Consider the following 18,427-nt stretch of genomic DNA (forward strand, 5'->3'; position numbering starts at 1 on the left):
GCTGCTGATTAAATTCCTCACTTTGTAACCGTGATGCGTGCCTTGCAGAGGTTTTCTCAATTGCTCTCTGCATGAACTTGTAATAAAGCACTTATAGAAGTTAAACGATTTGTGGAAATCTCTATTTCTTTTAATTGAGGATCTGAGCTATAAGGAGAGATTGGGCAGGCTAGGTCTTTATTCATTGGAGTGCAGGAGACCATTATAGATCTTATAGAGGTGTAAAAATTATGATGGGAATAGATAGGTGAATGCACAGGGTCTTTTACCCAGAGTAAGGGAATCAAGAACCAGAGGACATAGGTTGAAGGCGAGAGGAGAAAGATTTAATAGGAACCAAAGGAGCAACATTTCACATACAGAGTGGTCGGTACAGTGCCCTCCATAATGTTTGGGACAAAGACCCATCATTTATTTATTTGCCTCTACTCCACAATTTGAGATTTGTAATAGAAAAAAATCACATGTGGTTAAAGTGCACATTGTCAGATTTTATTAAAGGGTATTATACATTTTGGAATCACCATGTAAAAATTACAGCTGTGTTTATACATAGTCCCCCTATTTCAGGGCACCATAATGTTTGGGACACATGGCTTCACAGGTGTTTGTAATTGCTCAGGCATGTTCAAATACCTTCTTAATGCATGTATAAAAGAGCTCTCAGCGCCCAGTCTTTCCTCCAGTCTTTCCATCACCTTTGGAAACTTTTTTGCTGTTTATCAACATGAGGACCAAATTTGTGCCAATGAAAGTCAAAGAAGCCATTGTGAGACTGAGAAAAAAGAATAAAACTGTTAGAGACATCAGCCAAACCTTAGATTTACCAAAATCAACTGTTTGGAATATCATTAAGAAAGAGAGCACTGGTGAGCTTACTAATCACGAAGGGACTGGCAGGCCAAGGAAGACCTCCACAGCTGATGACAGAAGAATTCTCTATATAATTAAGAAAAATCTCCAAACACCTAACCGACAGATCAGAAACACTCTTCAGGAGTGGATTAGTCAATGACCACTGTCCACAGAAGACTTCATGAACAGAAACACAGAGGCTACACTGCAAGATGCAAACCACTGGTTAGCCGCAAAAATAGGATGGCCAGGTTACAGTTTGCAAAGAAGTACTTAAAAGAGCAACCACAGTTCTGGAAAAAGGACTTGTGGACAGATGAGACGAAGGTTAACTTATATCAGAGTGATGGCAAGAGCAAAGTATGGAGGAGAGAAGGAACTGCCCAAGATCCAAAGCATACCACCTCATCTGTGACACACGGTGGTGGGGGTGTTATAGCCTGGGCGTGTATGGCTGCTGAAGGTACTGGTTCACTTATCGTCATTGATGATACAACCGCTGATGGCAGTAGCATAATAAATTTTGAAGTGTATAGACACATCCTATCTGCTCAAGTTCAAACAAATGCCTCAAAACTCATTGGCCGACGGTTCATTCTACAGCAAGACAATGATCCCAAACATACAGCTAAAGCAACAAAGGAGTTTTTCAAAGCTAGAAAATGGTAATTTCTTGAGTGGCCAAGTCAATCACACGATCGGAACCCAATTGAGCATGCCTTTTATATGCTGAAGAGAAAACTGAAGAGGACTAGTCCCCAAAACAAGCATAAGCTAAAGATGGCTGCCATGCAGGCCTGGCAGAGCATCACCAGAGAAGACACCCAGCAACTGGTGATGTTCATGAATCGCAGACTTCAAGCAGTCATTGCAACAAAATACAAACATGACTACTTTCATTTTTGCATGACATTGCTGTGTCCCAAACATTATGGTGCCTTGAAATGGGGGGACAATGTATAAATACTGCTATAATTTCTACATGGTGAAACCAAAATGTATAAAAATGGCCTTTATTAAAATTTGACAATGTGCACTTTAACCACTTAATTTTTTCTATTACAAATCTCAAATTGTGGAGTACAGAGGCAAATAAATAAATGATGGGTCTTTGTCCCAAACATTCTGGAGGGCACATTATATGGAACAAGCTGCCAGAAGAAGTTGTTGAGGCAGGCACTATAACAAGATTTTAAAGACATTTGGATGGGTAGGAAAGGTTTAGAGGGATATACATGCCAAATGCAGGCAGGTGAGACTAGTATAGATGGGGCATCTTGGTCAGCATAAGGAAGTTGAGCTGAAGGGCCTATTTCCATGCTACATGACTCTCTTACATTGCAGGAGTTTACCCTTGTTGCAGGAGTGAAGTTACTCTATGCCTGGCTCATGGTTCACACTTGTGGCAGGTCAAACCTTAACTCTAGCAGTGTTTACTAGTAAACCTCCTGAACAAAATATTGATTAGATGTCAGAGCAATCCTGGCTGCCTGTTCCTGTCACTGATTACATTCTACACACAGGAATAAAGGTCATGACAGCTGCAATTTATATTTTCTTCCCAAGATAGACAGTAGGGTCTTAGTCCAATATTATCTGCTTATTCAGGGTATCCGTGTTAGGCATAATATTCCCACAGTGCCAATAACTGAAAGCCATTTGCCTTCTGCAGACTGTTGGCAATCCATCTCCATTAACTAGATTGCTGTAATATCCCTGTATTGCAGAAAGCATCCTGAATTACATGCAAATTTGCATGTGAAGACCAAAGCAGTAAATCATGGTGCACTTGAACCTTCAGTGATTTAAATCTCTTTCCTTAACTCCCATGAAAGTAGAAGCTGACAAAAACAGTTCCTTCGAAACAAGGATTGAATCAAATCATGTCTTCATACATCTTGTGCAAGTACAGAATATTGTTGCCTCCAAGCCCTTAAAGAACTTGTCAACATGTCAGTGTGTTGTATTTGGCAAGAATCAATTTTGATTGAAGTCCATTGAATCAATGCTGAGAGTTCCTCCAAATGTAAAGTAATAGCAACCACACAGTCCAGCACCAGCTACCCGAGTGTCTCAGCTCTTTTAAACTCAGTATTTTCTTTACCTGGTGGATGTTCATAAAGTGATATACACCACCAGATAGGAATGAATGACACATTTCTCAAGGTACTAATAATTATGGAAATATTTCTAAAAATGCATTCTCCTCTTTGATGCATCAAATGTTTGGAGCTACTTAGTGTACACAAAGATACCATGGTTCCATAGTTCTCAATATCAGCTGTGTAGGCTTGACATAATAATGAGGGGCTTACTTTAAGAAAAGGCCAGCACCACAACAGTTCTTTTGTTTGAAGACAAAGATCGAAGAGTTCAAGGATCACAAGTCTTCCAAGAATTACATTTTATCTTATACTAGACAAGGTGGACCCATTGTGCCCAAACCTCTCCTACATTGGTGCAGCACCCTCTCCTCCCCCCCCTCTCTCCTCAACCCCCCCCTCCCCTCGCCCCCTTCCTCTCCCCCTCCTTTTAAACTTTAAAATGTGAATAACAAAAAATTTAACACTGATTTCAATAAAAAGTACTTGCATTATCACTAAAGTGACAATGGTGAGTAAGGTGGGCCTAAAATTGCCGTGCTATCGTGTACCGTTTTGGCTGAAGTTCAGTCACAAACAAGATAACAAACGAGAGTTTTAGTATATAGATTCTAAGACGGACGACTTGCCTAAACAACTATTCTGCCAGCAGCTGAACAATATGTGGACTTTCACAACAGTTCTCATTAAAGTTGCACAACAAAATTTAGTTTCAGTCATGACATTGGAAAAACATGCAAGATCTACATCTGTGGCTCAGTGGTAATTCCTCCCACTCTAAGTCAGGAGGTCATGGGTTCATGTTCTCTTCCTGAGATTTGAGCACATAATCTAGGTTGATAACATTGGTGATGATCAGAGAGAATGCTGAGCTATCTTTTAAATGACACCGATAGCTCAGAACAAGGCCTGGAAATTAAAGTAAGGGAATTCTCCTCAATGTCCAGCATATGTTTATCCTTTAAACACCATCATATAGGACCTCCTGCACTACCATGCTCTTATTTTCTCCTTTTGTTCAGCGCTCCTGTCATGTTCCTGTAGCCTTTTTCTTTACTCTTTTAGGGAATGTGTAATTTATGGATAATTTATGTTTTTTAATGTTGTCTTAATCTACGTGCCTGGGATGCTGTTGCAAGCAAGATTTTCATTGTACCTATACCTCACCGTACCTGTGCATCTATATACTAAAACTCTCTTTTGTTTGTTTGTTTGTTTGTTTGTTCCTGAACTACAGCCAAAACAGTACACGATAGCGCAACAATTTTAGGCCCACCTTACTCACCGTCGTCCCTTTGGTGCTAATGGAAGAAGTTTCATTGAAATCGGTGTTATATTTTTCAAGTTGTTCACATTTTAGTTTAAGAAAAAACGTGCATGTGCAGTTGAGGCCCGTTGATCTGATACGTGAGATGGGCGGGATACAAGAGTCTCACGCACAGAGATTGTGGGTGGATGGGTTTGTTATTTGGAGCTTTGGGTGTCAATCATGTAAAAGTTTAAAAGGAATCGGGAAGTGAGCGAGCACCACTGTAAGCTGTTGCCTGTATCGATTAACGTGTGCTGGCCAGAAGTGAAATGGGGGGGGAAAGAGAGGGAGGAAGGGAAGTGTTGTGGAGTGCAGTGCTTTTGAGATATGACTCAAGAGCGTGGGCGAGCCAGGAAGTTGTGTGCGCAGAGCGTGGAATGCCACCAGGTTGTCGCTCCGTGTCAGGGCTCTTGTGAGCCGGTCAGTCAATGAGTCACACGGGCGTTGTCTGTGGGTGTGGGCTCAGTGAAGTGCGGGTGGGCGGCGCCAAGAGCCGAGCCGCGGGGAACCGTGCCCACCCGCAGTATGTGTCAGCCGCCTGCTCTTTCACGCTGCGGTGTGGGGGGGGTGACCTCCCGCTGAAACCGGGACAGGAGCAGACCCAGGCTGAGAGTAGGGGCTGTCTGCAACCCAGGGGAGGAGGAGGAGGGGGGAGTGTGGAAGGAGGGGTGTGGAGGGAGGAGAGAGAACTGCACCAATGCAGCAGGCAACCCTAGGGGGAGGGAGGAAAGGGGATGGGAGGAGGAGGAAGGAATGGAGGGAGGAGGCGGAGTGAGGGGGGAGGAGGGGTGTGGGAGAGGGTGCTGCACCAATGCAGGAGATGCAACCCTAAGGGGGAGGGAGGGGGTTGGTGAGGATGGGAGGTAGGGAAGGATGTGTGGAGGGAGGGGTGTGGGGGAGGGAGTGGGGGATAGAGGGTTCTGCGCCAATGCAGGAGAGGCAACCGTAGGGGTGAGGGAGGATGGGAGCAAAGGGGGAGGGGGTGTGGTGGGAGGAGGGAAGGGAGGAGAAAGAGGGCGGGGGAGTGGGGAGAGAGAGGGGGATTGGAGGGGGTGGAGGTGGGACGGGGTTGTAGGAGGGGAGGGGGAAGGGTAGAGGAGGTGTGAAGGGAGGGGGTGGTGGAGTGTGGAGGGAGAGGGGGCTGCACCAATGCAGGAGAGGCAATGTAGGGGGAGGGGGAGAGGGGAAGGTGGAGAGGGGGAGGAGAGGGTGCTGCACAAATGCAGGAGTGGTTTGGGCCCAACGGGTCCACTTGGTCTAGTATAACACTAAACTCAACATGGATGGTTCCTATTGCAATTATCCCTACTCTGTGGTTGTTTTCTACATAACAACATTACAAAATGTACTTTGTTGCCTACATTGTAGTTGCCTGCAAAAGTACATTGTGACATTTGGGATGGCATTACTATATGTTAATATTAATCTCTATTTTTTTTAATGTGCCTTCAATCATAAGTAGTTGGAAATTGCATTAAGAATGATATCATCTGTTCAGCTCCTTCTCCTGCTTCTCTCCCATTCCCCAGCCCACTGGACTAATTTCCTCTGGAGACCCCTTAACCTGAGTTTCTCATCACACACTATCTTGCCCTCTATCATCTTACCTTGTCTGCCAAAACTCCACCCTATCCATGCTTTTGCTTCTGTGCACATCAAGTAAAGTCAGGGGAGCAGTAAAGGCAGCTGAATCTTGACACTCGTTCCCAAATGAAGAACAACTTGTATAATTCTCTCCTGCATGGTAGAGAGTGAGAACTTGGACAATTATCCGCTGGATGGAGACACAAGATGCTGGAATTGGCTTACTGATAGAGGGTAGAGGTTTGTGTTGGAAGGACAATATTTAGCCTACGGTTTGTAACCAGTGGAGTTTAGTTTAATTTAGAGAAACAGGTCCTTTGGCCCATCGGGTCCACAACAACCAGCGATCACCCGTACACTAGTTCTATCCTACACAATTTACAGAAGCTAATTAACCTAAAATCCCGCATGTCTATGGAATGTGGGAGGAAACCTGCCCGGTTGCAGGGAGAATGTACAAACTCCATGCAGACAGCACCCGCAGTCAGAATCGAACCCGGGTCTCCGGCAGTGAAAGGCAGCAATTATACCTCTGCACCACTGTTCCGCAGGGATCTGTGCTGGGACCATTTCTGTTTGTGATATGCAGAAATGACTTGGATGCAAATGTAGGCAGGTTCGTTCGTAAGTTTGCAGATGACACCAAGATTGCTGGGGTTGTGGATTTTGAGGAAGCCCGTCACAGTATACAGCGGGAATAGATCAGCTACAGAAATGGGCAGAGGAATGGCAGATGGAGTTTAATCAGAGCAAGTGGGAGGTGTTGCACTTTGGCAGGTCAAATGTAAAGTGAAAATATACAATTAATGGCAAAAGTGTTAAAGAAGGCACATGAAATATTTGCTTTCAACGGTCGGGGCAATGAGTACAAGTGTCAGGAAGTCATGATGCAGCTTGCATTATGAGAATTTGGTCAGGCCGCATTTAGAATACTGCATGCAGTTCTGGTTGTCCCACTGCAGGAAAGATGTAGAGGCTTTGGAGAGGATGCAGACGTTTACCAGAATTATGTCTGGATTACGGGATATTAACTGCATTGGACAAACTCGGTTTGTTTGCTCTGTAACACTGGGGCTTGCAGGAGGACCTGATAGAAGTATATAAAATTATGAGAGGCACAAATTAGGGAGACAATCAGAACCTTTTTTTCCCCCAGGATGGAAATATCAAATACTAGAGGACCGTTTTAAGTTGAGAGGGGGACATTTTAAGGAGATGTGCAGGGCAAGTGTTTTTACACAGAGGGTGGTGAGTGTGTGGAACTCGTGGTGTGGTGGTAGATAAGGTAGTGGCATTTAAATATTTTGGATAGATGTATAATTATGCAGGGAATGGAGGGATATGGATTATGTGCAGGCAGATAAAAGATTATTAAGGGGTTGGACACGTTCGAGGCAGGAAACATGTTCCCAATGTTGGGGGAGTCCAGAACAAGGGGCCAGAGTTTAAGAATAAGGGGTAGGCCATTTAGAACTGAGATGAGGAAAAACTTTTTCAGTCAGAGAGTTGTGAATCTGTGGAATTCTCTGCCTCAGAGGGCAGTGGAGGCCAATTCTCTGAATGCATTCAAGAGAGAGCTAGATAGAGCTCTTAAGGATAGCGGAGTCAGGGGGTATGGGGAGAAGGCAGGAACGGGGTACTGATTGTGAATGATCAGCCATGATCACATTGAATGGCGGTGCTGGCTCGAAGGACCGAATGGCCTCCTCCTGCACCTATTGTCTAATTAGTGCTGGCATCATGTTTGCCACAGACATTGCGGGCCATAGCGCCTGTTCATGCACGTACCGTTCTTTGTTCTAAGCACAATCACTAAAAACTACATTATCACATTCCTGACTCAATACTGCCTTTACTATGTCACAGCAATGTCTACTATTTGTAAACACTTATTTTGCGGTCAAATGCTTTTGAAGAGCTTGAAGACAAGAAAAGCATGAATATTTTTTACTGACATCACTGTGATGGGCATGGAGTTGCAGGGAAGTGAGGTGAGGTGGTAAACAATCTGTTTTATAGAAATCAAAGTAATTTTATTCAGGAAAAAACAAATTTCTTTTTAGTAACAGTTGGCTTTTTCATTGTGAAAGTAGTGCACCTGATCTACATTATTCATATGTATGAATGAATCACTAGCACTCCAACTCTAACCTGAGATGGAAGGGTGGCAAGAGTAAATGGAGGAAGTACTCAGCTAGTCATGCAGCGTCTGTGGAGAAGGAAACAAGAGTAAACCTTTCAATACAAATGCTGCCTGAACTACCGAGTACTTCCTGTGTTTCAGGTTTAACTTCCTTATTTTCAATGCACAAGGAGTTTTACCTCTTTAGAAGGGTCGTTCCTATTGGTATCACCGTTGCTGCATAAAAATGTAGGTTTTGGTTGTCACCCAAGAGAAAACAAAAGAGTTCAAATTGTCAGCTGAACAACACAATTCATGCTCACAGTTATTTTAGATGATTACTGGGAGACCATTCCTGTGTACAAAGAAAGAACTTAATGCAGAAGCTGCCACATCAAGCTTATCTCTTGCCATGATATCTTGATCAACACCATTAGAGCAGCTGTTTGTGTTCACCACGGACACTCAGTGCATTGTTCAGTGACTTCTCAAAGGCTGTTCATTCGCCAAAGATTGCATTCTTTAAAAACACAACTCTTTCATCTTCTGACAGCTTGCCAAATTCATGTTCCGCGACCTAAAATAAACAAAGACAGGAAAAATAGAGTTAAAAGATGGAAGGAAGATTGTTGGTATCAAAACTCCCCCAACCACAAATCGCATAAGGCCAAACAGGATTTGTTCCCTCAGTAACTAAGGACATCAGGTTTTGACGGAATATCTGTTTGCCTCTTCCATCACACAAACTGAGCTTCAAATTCACATGGTGATCAGGAGGCGGACGCTTAAATACAACTGCCCAAGGTTGCAAAAAATTGCAGGGCTGTGGACGTAGCATATCCAACAACAGAAACCAACCTCCCCCCCACCCCATCAACTCAATCTATACTTCATAACGCCCTGGGAAACCAGTCCACATTAGCAAGGGCCATCCACTCCTTCACCCCTCTTGCATTGGCAGAAGACACAAAACTATGGAAGCACACATCACTTGATTCAGGAACAACTTCTTCCATGCTGCTATCAGACTCTTGAACAGATCTCGCATATGCTAAGAATTAATTCCAGTTCTCCCAATCTACTTCATTGCAGCCTTTGAATATTTTCTCTGTATCTGTAACCTTATATTCTGCTTCCTTTCTGTTCCTTTATCTGTTGTCTGTCCTGGCACACCCATTGTTTCTGCATGCTCCTGCCCCATTGAAATCATTTCCGTGTACCTCAACTCCATCCTATCACTCCTGGTCCAATCCCTCCTGATCTATGTCCAAGATACCTCACATGCCCTTCGTCACTTTAATGATTTCCGCTTTCCAGGCCCCCACTCCCTCATCTTTACTATGGATGTTCAGTCACTCTACACCTCCATCCTCCACCGGAAGACCTTAAAGCCTCCTGTTTCTTCCTCGACCGCAGAACCATCCAATTTCCCTATACTAACTGTCTCCTCGCCTAGCCGAGGTCCTCACTCTCAACAACTTCTCCTTTGACTCCTCCAACTTCCTCCAAATCAAAGGCGTAGCTATGGGCACCCGCAAGGGCTCCAGCTATGCCTGCCTCTGTAGGGTACGTTGAACAATCCCTGTTCCAGGCATACACTGGCCCGAAATCTACATCCGTTACATTAACGACCGCATAGGTGCTACCTCATGCACCCATGCAGAACTCATGGATTACATTAACTTCACCACCAATTTCCATCCTGCACTCAAATCACTTGGACCATCAGTGACACCTCCCTCCCCTTTCTTGATCTCACCGTCTCCAACACAGGAGATAGACTATCGACTGACATCTATTATAAACCTACTGACTTCCACAACTATCTAGACTACACTTTCTTCCCACCCTGCTTCCTGTAAAGACTGAATCCCCTACTCCCAATTCCTCCGCCTATGCCGCATCTGTGCCCAAGATGAGGTATTCCATACCAGGATATCCGCAATGTCCTCATTCTTTAGGGAACAGGGTGCCCCTCATCCATCATAGATGAGGCCCTAACACGTGTCTCCTCGGTACGCTGCAGCTCCACTCTTGCTTTCCTTCCCTCCAGTCGCAACAGTGACAGAGTCCCCCTAGTCCTTACCTTTCACCCCATGAGCCATCACATACAATGGTTGTTAATTTGCACCTCCTCCAACCTCATCTACTGTATCTGTTGTTCAAGGTGTGGACACTTATACATTGGCTAGACCAAGCATAGACTGGACGATCGTTTTGCTGAACACCTTCGCTCAGTCCACCTGGGTCCACCTGGTCTCCTGATTGCCAAACACTTTAATTCCCCTTCCCATTTCCATACTGACCTTTCTGTTCCGGGCATCCTCCATTGTCTGAGAGGCCAAAACAAATTGGAAAAACTGCACCATATTTCGCTTGGGCAGCTTACAACCAATCGGTATGTGTACTGATTTCTCTAACTTCAAGTAACCCTTACACCCCCTCTCTCTCCATCCCTCCCCCATTCTAGTCATTGTACTAGTTTCAATATCGTCCTGTTGGTAGACACAAAATGCTGGAGTATCTCAGCGGGTCAGGCAGCATCTCAGGAGAGAAGGAATGGGTGATGTTTCAGGTCGAGACCCTTCTTTAGATTGATGTCAGGGGAGGAGGTGGGACAAATATAGGATGTAGTCGGAGACAGGAAGACTAGTTGAAGAACTGGGAAGGGGGAGGGGATAGAGAGGGGAAGCAGGGTCTACCTGAAGTTAGAGAAGTCAATGTTCATACCACTGGGGTGTAAACTGCCCAAGCAAAATATGAGGTGCTGTTCCTCCAATTTGCGCTGGGCCTCACTCTGACAACAGAGGAGGCCCAGGACAGAAAGGTCAGACTGGGAATGGGAGGGGGGGTTGAAGTGCTGAGCCACTGGGCGAACAGGTTGGTTGAGTCGGACTGGGCGGAGGTGTTCAGAGAAACGATTGCCGAGCCTGCGCTTGGTCTTGCCGATGTAGAGAAGTTGACATCTGTCTGGATAGCATGCAAAACAAAGTTTTTCACACATTTCACAAGCTAGAGACTGGAAGAATTGAATGTATAAAGAGCGAGAGGGGTATAGTTTAAAGGAGATGTGTGGGGCAAGTTTATACAGAGAGCGGTGGAAGCCTGGAAAGTGCTCCCCGGGGTGGTGGTGGAGGCAGATGCGATAGAGGCATTTAAGCTTTTGGATATGCAGGGGATGGTGGGATATGTATCACCTGCAGGCAGGGAAGATTAGTTTAACAGCATCATGTTTGGCACAGATATTATGAGCCGAAAGATCTGTTCCCGTGCTATTATTTTCTATGTTCTATGATAGTATTAACTCTCTCTTGTGAAGAAATTACAGAATATGGAACCAAGGCAGTGAAAATTAAAAATACCAGCAGATCCTGGAAAGGTAAAATAAAAGCAGGTACAATCACAACGTTTAAGAAATTTTAGACAGATACATGGAGAGGACAGTTTTAGAGGGATATGAGCCAAATGCAGGCAGATGGTACTAGTGCTAATGAGACATGTTGTCGGTGTGGGCAAGTTGGGCTGAAGAGCCTGTTTTCATGCTGTATAACTATGACTAAACTGAAATAGCTGGAAACACAACAGAAAAGCTCTTAAAAAGGAGTTTCATGTGAATCGTTAAATGTTTCTCTTCCAACAGATGCGGCCTGACCTGCTGATTATTTCCAGCAATTTCCGTTTTTACTTTTATGATGGAACCAAGGGAGATGGAAAGAGTGTAGAATTGATTAAAGCGAAATGGCTGTCTCTTGTTCTTTCATCTCTGAGTGAACTTGCAAATAAAGTGAAACCAACAAAAAAGCACAAATATGCATTTTAATTGGATGCCAGTGAAACAAACCAAAATCTAGCCAGAAAAAACACACCAAAGTAGTAGAAATTTTGCTCTCAGTCAGGCACTAGGTTGAATTTTGACCAGTGGTTTTTGATTGGCCAAACCTACCACTTCAACTGGATTGGAAAGTTCTCAAGCCAAAGAAGTTATGGTAATACTCACCAATACTACTTGATAGCCCAGTGCCTTGAGATGCCGAACCTTCAGTGCCAACCTGTCTTTGGGGTGCACAGACCCAAGACAAAAGGCAGATGCTGGTGCACAAATCACAGCCACTCTGCACAAGAAGATAATGAAAAATCCATACCATTGCAACAAAACCTTCTTTAAAACCACCCTTATTTTGCTTTTGTACTTTTTAAAACAAATTAAGTTCCCCTTTGTTTTCAGAACATTACAGGGACATAGATTTCACCACAACTATAATCCATGTTACTCAATTTCAAGCTTTAATTTTGACATGGGGAGTGGTGGGGGCGTGATGGGTCAAGTGCCAAATTGGGTCCCTCCCTGTGCAAGATTGGGCCTTCTTTTTTTTGCACATATGTTTAATACTGATAAGTTGCCAAGTCAGATTCTCAGACACCGTAACCCACAGGCATGTGAGTGAGGTTAAAAGAAAAGAAGAAAAGAGCCGAGTGCTTGCAGCGGGGGTCAAAAAATTGGAAAAACTTTGAAAATGTTCACACAAAATTATCAGTTTCAAACCTCTTTTAGTGCATTTCAAAGTAAAAACGGACATTACAAAATAATGTGAATATGTCACTGATAACATTTTTATTATTTTAATTAATTTAGTTATATAATCTTGCTTTTAAATGTAATATTTACTCATTACAGTTCCACCACTGATTCTCTGGCACTTTTGGTTCCAGAGCTTTGCTGGTTTATCCAGCCGGCCAAGGAAGTCGGCTATGGGGATAGATGTGCTGGCTCCAGCTGGGCTGGAGTTCCAGAGCCCCGGGCGCAGGTTGCAAATTCAACCCAGCGACTGGCCGTGGAAGTCTCGATGAGGTTGAGATTGGCTGCCTTGCCCAGCCTAAGTACCACATTTTCGGGGAAACTTCCAGGGCGGGGGGATTTCAGGTGGGCTCTCGTAATTTTGTCCAGATTTCAATGATTAGCGGCTATTTCTCGTGGAACCCCTAGTGACCTGTAGTGGAACCTAGTGTTCCAGGGAACCCCAGTTGAGAAACGTGCTATAACCTTTATTTTCTTTCTTTTTCTTTCTTTTTTTCGATCCGATTTCTCCATTGGTAAACACAATTTTGACAAAGTGAAAAATGTGGAAATCATGCAAAAATCGCAGAAAATTGATTTAAAAAATGCGGAAATCCACGGAACTGCGGAAAATTCACATGCCTGAACTCAAAAGTTCAGGCCCAACTGATTCTTGACTCTGGGAAAGATCATAATTAAGCCTTACCCAGTTCCAAGCTAGCATTGAGATAAAATATTCTTCAAGGCTATCATGAGAGATAGCTTGATGTTGTGCAGAATCTTGCAATCATTGTACATTTATAGAATTTACTAGACCGGCGTGGACCCATTGGGTCCAAATCTCTTCTGCGGGGCCGGCAACCCTCCGTGCAAACCTCTCCTGCAGCGGCTATATTACATAAGTATTGAAGTTGAAAAAATGATCGGCTGCCATCTTACATAAGTATTAAAGTTTAAAAAGTGTTTTTTTTAACGACAACGTTCCTGCCTGGGGACATAATTAATGGCATCGGTAATAATTCTCCCATAACTGATACACGATCGACCTCAAGAAGCAAAGCTTTTAAATAAAGCAATAAAGCTTAGTGTAGATGGGGCATGTTAGTTCGCATGGACAAGTTGGGCCGAAAGGCCTGTTTCCACACTATATGACTCGAAAAAGTGTTGGATCAATTAAAAGGTTTTCAAGGTAATAAACCTTACCTTTGCATGTTGGTTACATGGACAATCTCATCATCATCCCGAGGAAAAAGTACTGCAATTTTTCTCTCCTGGTCCAAAGCAATTTCAAAATCTTCAAGGGAATATGGAAAATAGAAAAGTAGAAATTGCACTTTGCATCTCTATATTTTTATAAAAACTTGCTTCTGCAAGTGTGAAGGTTTGAATGATCTAGTCATGTGGCATCTGTATTAAGGATGCACACTTCCATCTCCATCATCTGCAGCAGCGAGGAAGCCAGCAGTATTATCTGCTATCATTGCAATTGATAGGGTAATACAGCATGGAAACAAGCCATTCAGCCCATCACGTCCAGGCTGACCAGTTGGCACCATTCATTTTTAAGCACTTTTCCAGCACTTAGCCTATAGCCTTCCATGCCTAGATGTTCCAAGTGCTCATCTGGCCATTTCCCATATGCTCTTAGCACGTGCCTTGGTTACATCCAACAATGGAGACCTTTAAAGCCATGCAAACTGGTCTCACCTACTCTCTTCAATCATGAGCTCTTCCAAAGCTCTGCTTTCCATAAGGCAACGTGAACTTGCTTTGCTTACCCATCATCCGTACATTTGCTTACTTACAACGGCACATCTGGATTTTACACTTTCCAAGTCTTTGATTTAACAATCTTCCCTCTCGATGACCGTATCATTAATTCAATTTACAACAGGTGTGCCTCCAGCTCGAGCCAGTCGTGCATCTCTTTGCCCACCAAAGGTGCCCATACCTTTGACTGGGAGGACATTAAACTCTGGAATTTCCTCTTTAACCTTCCACCCACCTCCTAATGCAAGAGTTTTTTTACATCTTACCTTCTCGAACAAACGCTGGTTCGAAAACCAAAGTGGAAGTGGAATTCAGCAAGTTGAGCAGCTCCTCTGGGGTGCTCGGGAGGGAACGAACTATCGATGATTCGTTCGTGCTCACCCACCGTAATATCTTCTTTAGTGCACCAAGCTAATTTGTCTCGGGGATAATTTAGAGTGTTTTATGATGCTCTATAAACGTCAGCTGGTTTATTGTTGGAGAGCAGTAAAAAGGCAGTGTGGGAGGTGTGAGGATAGGGGTTTTCGATATGATGAGTACCTCCAGTGTCACTAATTATGCTCATCAAATCGTGCTGGTCTGGCAGGAAGATGTACATCCAGACACAGAAATGCTCTGAGCCTGGCACCTTTTTCTTTCTGCACCGATCTTTGATCCTGGACCAGTTGACTCTTCAGCTATTTGTGTTTACAACGGTTGAGGCCTGGCACTGCCTAAAATTCACTGTTGTGTTAGTTCTGACCACTCCTGTGTGGTCCCCTTTGACACCAGCTCTGCACGGAATGTTAACCAGATGGCCAGCATCATGCTGCTGAAGCAGGAGCTGAGGACACAGGATAATGGATTGACCTTGAGTTGTTCAGTCGGAATAGGTCTCATTTTTGTTCTGCAAATCTCGTGCCTCTATAAGGGAAGCAGTCACAGGAATTCCAACCCTTTCCGCCAACACTAAAATACAGGAGCATGGAGTGACGTGCATTGGTGGCCCCTCTCTTGTCTCTGTGGTCTTTCTGAATATCTGCCTTTCCACTGGTGCGCTGCAGTCCCAATGTGTGCCAGTGCTAGCAATTGTTGGGCCCAAGCTCCTCTTCTTTCCACACCACCCAGAAAATTCTCCCGTTTCAAATGTAACCAACGGCCTTTTGAGAGTTACTACCGAACCCTCCAGGAGCCAGCTCCAGACCGTAACAATATGCTGCAGGAACAAAAAATCTCTTCATCTCCTATTCAGTTTCATCGCCAATTACCTTAAATCTGGCGAGTGGAGATAATGTCTCCGTATTTTGCTCCTTTAAAAGCTTTGAAGAGCTCTATCCAATCTCTCGTTGGTCACTTCTGAGCAAAGGAGAATGTGCCAACTTGCTTGCAATGCTGACATCATTCTGGATGATTCCCCTGTCCACTCTCCAAAATCTTGACTTCTTATCAAAATACATTGAACCCTTCCAACTGCATGTACATCACAGAGTGGTGACTAGTGCAGCCACTGCCTCATAGCTTTGGATATCCCGATTAGATCCTGACTTTGGGCAATTTCTGCGTGGTGTTTGCACATTACCCATATTACCATGTGGGTTTCACCGGATGCTCTGGATTCCTCTCACATTCCAAAGCCGAATGGGTCACTAGAGTTATAAAGCAAAAGCTGACCCTTCGGCTCAAATCATCCATGCCGACCAAGGTTCCTATTAAATCTTTCCCTCACGCCTTAAACCTGTTCCGTGTCATTGTTGAAAACCACTTGAAACTCCCAATGTTTTCCTGCAGGTGTCCTGATACATGGTTGCAATTCTCCGATATTTGCCCGACGCCTCATCACTCATCTCCAATGGGAAAGATGATTAGCAAGAGAGGGAAGCAAAATCCAAGCAGAATAGCAGCAAGTAACCAAACAAGTTTCAAATACCTATGAAATGAATGTTTCTCAACACCGACCCACAGCGATATAGACTGCTGTCACCCAAGATGGCTTCTACCGTTTCCTTCACGGCCGAGTTTACTGCAATACTGGGCAGGATGGGATCGGCGATTGTAGCACTCTCCGACATGGCAAAAGAAGGATTGTCTAACTCCACGCCCAGCTTGATGTACTGAAGCATCTGCGCATTTGACACTCGGTTGAGGTGGTCTAGAAAAACAGAGTAGATACAATTAGGAATTACGGCAAATCAAAGGCATAAATTAACCAAAAGTTACAATTGGACTAAGGTCCATGTTAAAGGCCATTGCCTGGACCAAGATGCCACGTGGGGTAGAATAATCATGCTCCACAACACCGGACAGTGAAGAATGGAAAGCAAGTTGGTCAGGAACTGTAACTTTTGGAGTAGGGGCTAAGTCATGAGGAAAGAGAAGACTGCAGTGGAGCAACTGGAGGAAGATAGGACAGATTAAGTGTCCAGGAGATCATCGAGAGGGAGGCCTGAGGGCATCAGGATTCAGCAAGGTGGATTTCTCAATAAACACAAGAATTGAAAGATGAACCTACTTTGCCAAAGATGGATGCCTTCCATCCCTCCTGCAGTGCTCATGTTTTAGCTGGCTTTTAAACAGTAAGCCAGTGCTCTTTAAACAAGTCCCGCTTAAGATCAGTTAAAGGAATAATGCATATGGTCCAATATTATGGGAAATGAACAGAAGTCTTGGAATCGAATTATCAATACATAAAGAACCTGATAGGCAGCAGGTTTCCTACGATTTTATGGGGCGGTGGGGGGGCTGGAACATATTACATTATGCATCAAATTTTCATGGACAATATAGCCCCAAAAACTCATGTCACTACAACGACATAGCTGCTAATTCTACACTCAATTTCTCCATCTAAGCCGCATCTGCTCCCAAGAAGGGCCTTTCCATTCTGGGACATCTGAGATTGGCCTCTTTCTTTAGGAATGGGGGTTCCCCCCCTGCTGTCATAGATGGATCCTACACCAGCCATGGAAATGGCTGAGAATGATGTGCTGGATGCGGAGCCTAATGGGGTGAAATGCGAGGACCAGGGAAAATGTTATCCTTATTCCCTCTGTGGGGAGCGAGAGCAGAAGACCTACTGGATCTCTTTCGGTTGATTTTTTTTAGATTTAGAGATACAGCGCAGAAACAGGCCCTTCGGCCCACCGAGTCCGCGCCCCCCAGCGATTCCCGCACATTAACACTATCCTACACACACTAGGGACAATTTTTACATTTACCCAGTCAATTAACCTACATACCTGTACGTCTTTGGAGTGTGGGAGGAAACGGAAGATCCCGGAGAAAACCCACGCAGGTCACGGGGAGAACGTACAAACTCCGTACAGACGACGCCCGTAGTCAGGATCGAACCTGAGTCTCCGGCGCTGCATTCGCTGTAAGGCAGCAACTCTACCGCTGTGCCACCGTGCCGCACTATGCTAACCTCCTTGGCGGTGAAACGGTCACCGAGTATATGCTTGTCTCATTCCCACACTGATCTTTCTGTCCTCAGCCTCCTCCATTGCCAGAATGAGGCCATTTGCAAACTGGAAGAACCTCACCTCATATTCCGTTGATTACCAACCCAATGGTATGACCATTGAATAGTCCAATTTTAGGTAACTAACCAAAACCCTTTCCCTTTGCCCCCCCCCACCCATGCCCCTCCTGGACTCACAACCATTTCTCCTTACTCCTTCTGTTACGTTCCTTTCTCTGGCTTCACAATTCGCAACTCTTCTATCCTTATTTCACACCTCTTACCTTTTCATCACTGGCTTTTTCCAACCATCTGTCTATCAAAAACCTTGCTCAGCTGTATCTACCGAACACGTGTCAGGCTTTCTCCTGCCTCTCATCTCTTCCAGCTTTCTCCCCCCCCCCCACCACAATCAGACTGAACAAAGGTCCTGACCTAAATCACCTGTCCATGTTCTCCAGAGATGCCGCCTGACCTGCTGAGTTACGCCAGCACTTTGTAACTTTGTATGTTTTTTTTGTAAACCAGTATTTACAGTTCCTTGCTTCTACTTTATACCAAATTACAGATTGTAATGGATTTAGTGAAAAGGCCAAATTATGGACAGGTACATGCATAGGACAGGTTTGAAGGGATATGGACCAAGCGCAGGCAAGTGGGACTAGTGTAGCTGGGACATTGTTGGCCGGTGTGG

General features: G+C 44.4%; 1 protein-coding gene across 5 annotated transcripts in view; it reads right to left on the minus strand.

Moving 5' to 3' along the window:
• Nucleotides 1-5,221: 5,221 nt before the first annotated feature.
• Nucleotides 5,222-18,427, minus strand: part of fastkd2 (FAST kinase domains 2) — a 33,173-nt gene continuing 19,967 nt past the window's right edge. For all 5 annotated transcript variants that reach the window (XM_078403574.1, XM_078403575.1, XM_078403573.1 and 2 more), the window contains exons 9-12: nt 16,204-16,425; nt 13,731-13,821; nt 11,970-12,084; nt 5,222-8,549 (exon numbers count right to left, since the gene is read on the minus strand). In XM_078403574.1, the coding sequence (XP_078259700.1) occupies nt 8,472-8,549; nt 11,970-12,084; nt 13,731-13,821; nt 16,204-16,425 (506 nt within the window). In that variant the 3' untranslated portion in view covers nt 5,222-8,471. The remainder of the gene's footprint in view (nt 8,550-11,969; nt 12,085-13,730; nt 13,822-16,203; nt 16,426-18,427) is intronic.

This window comes from Rhinoraja longicauda, chromosome 8 (genome assembly GCF_053455715.1).
Source record: "Rhinoraja longicauda isolate Sanriku21f chromosome 8, sRhiLon1.1, whole genome shotgun sequence".
NCBI classification, from domain to species: Eukaryota; Metazoa; Chordata; class Chondrichthyes; order Rajiformes; family Arhynchobatidae; genus Rhinoraja; species Rhinoraja longicauda.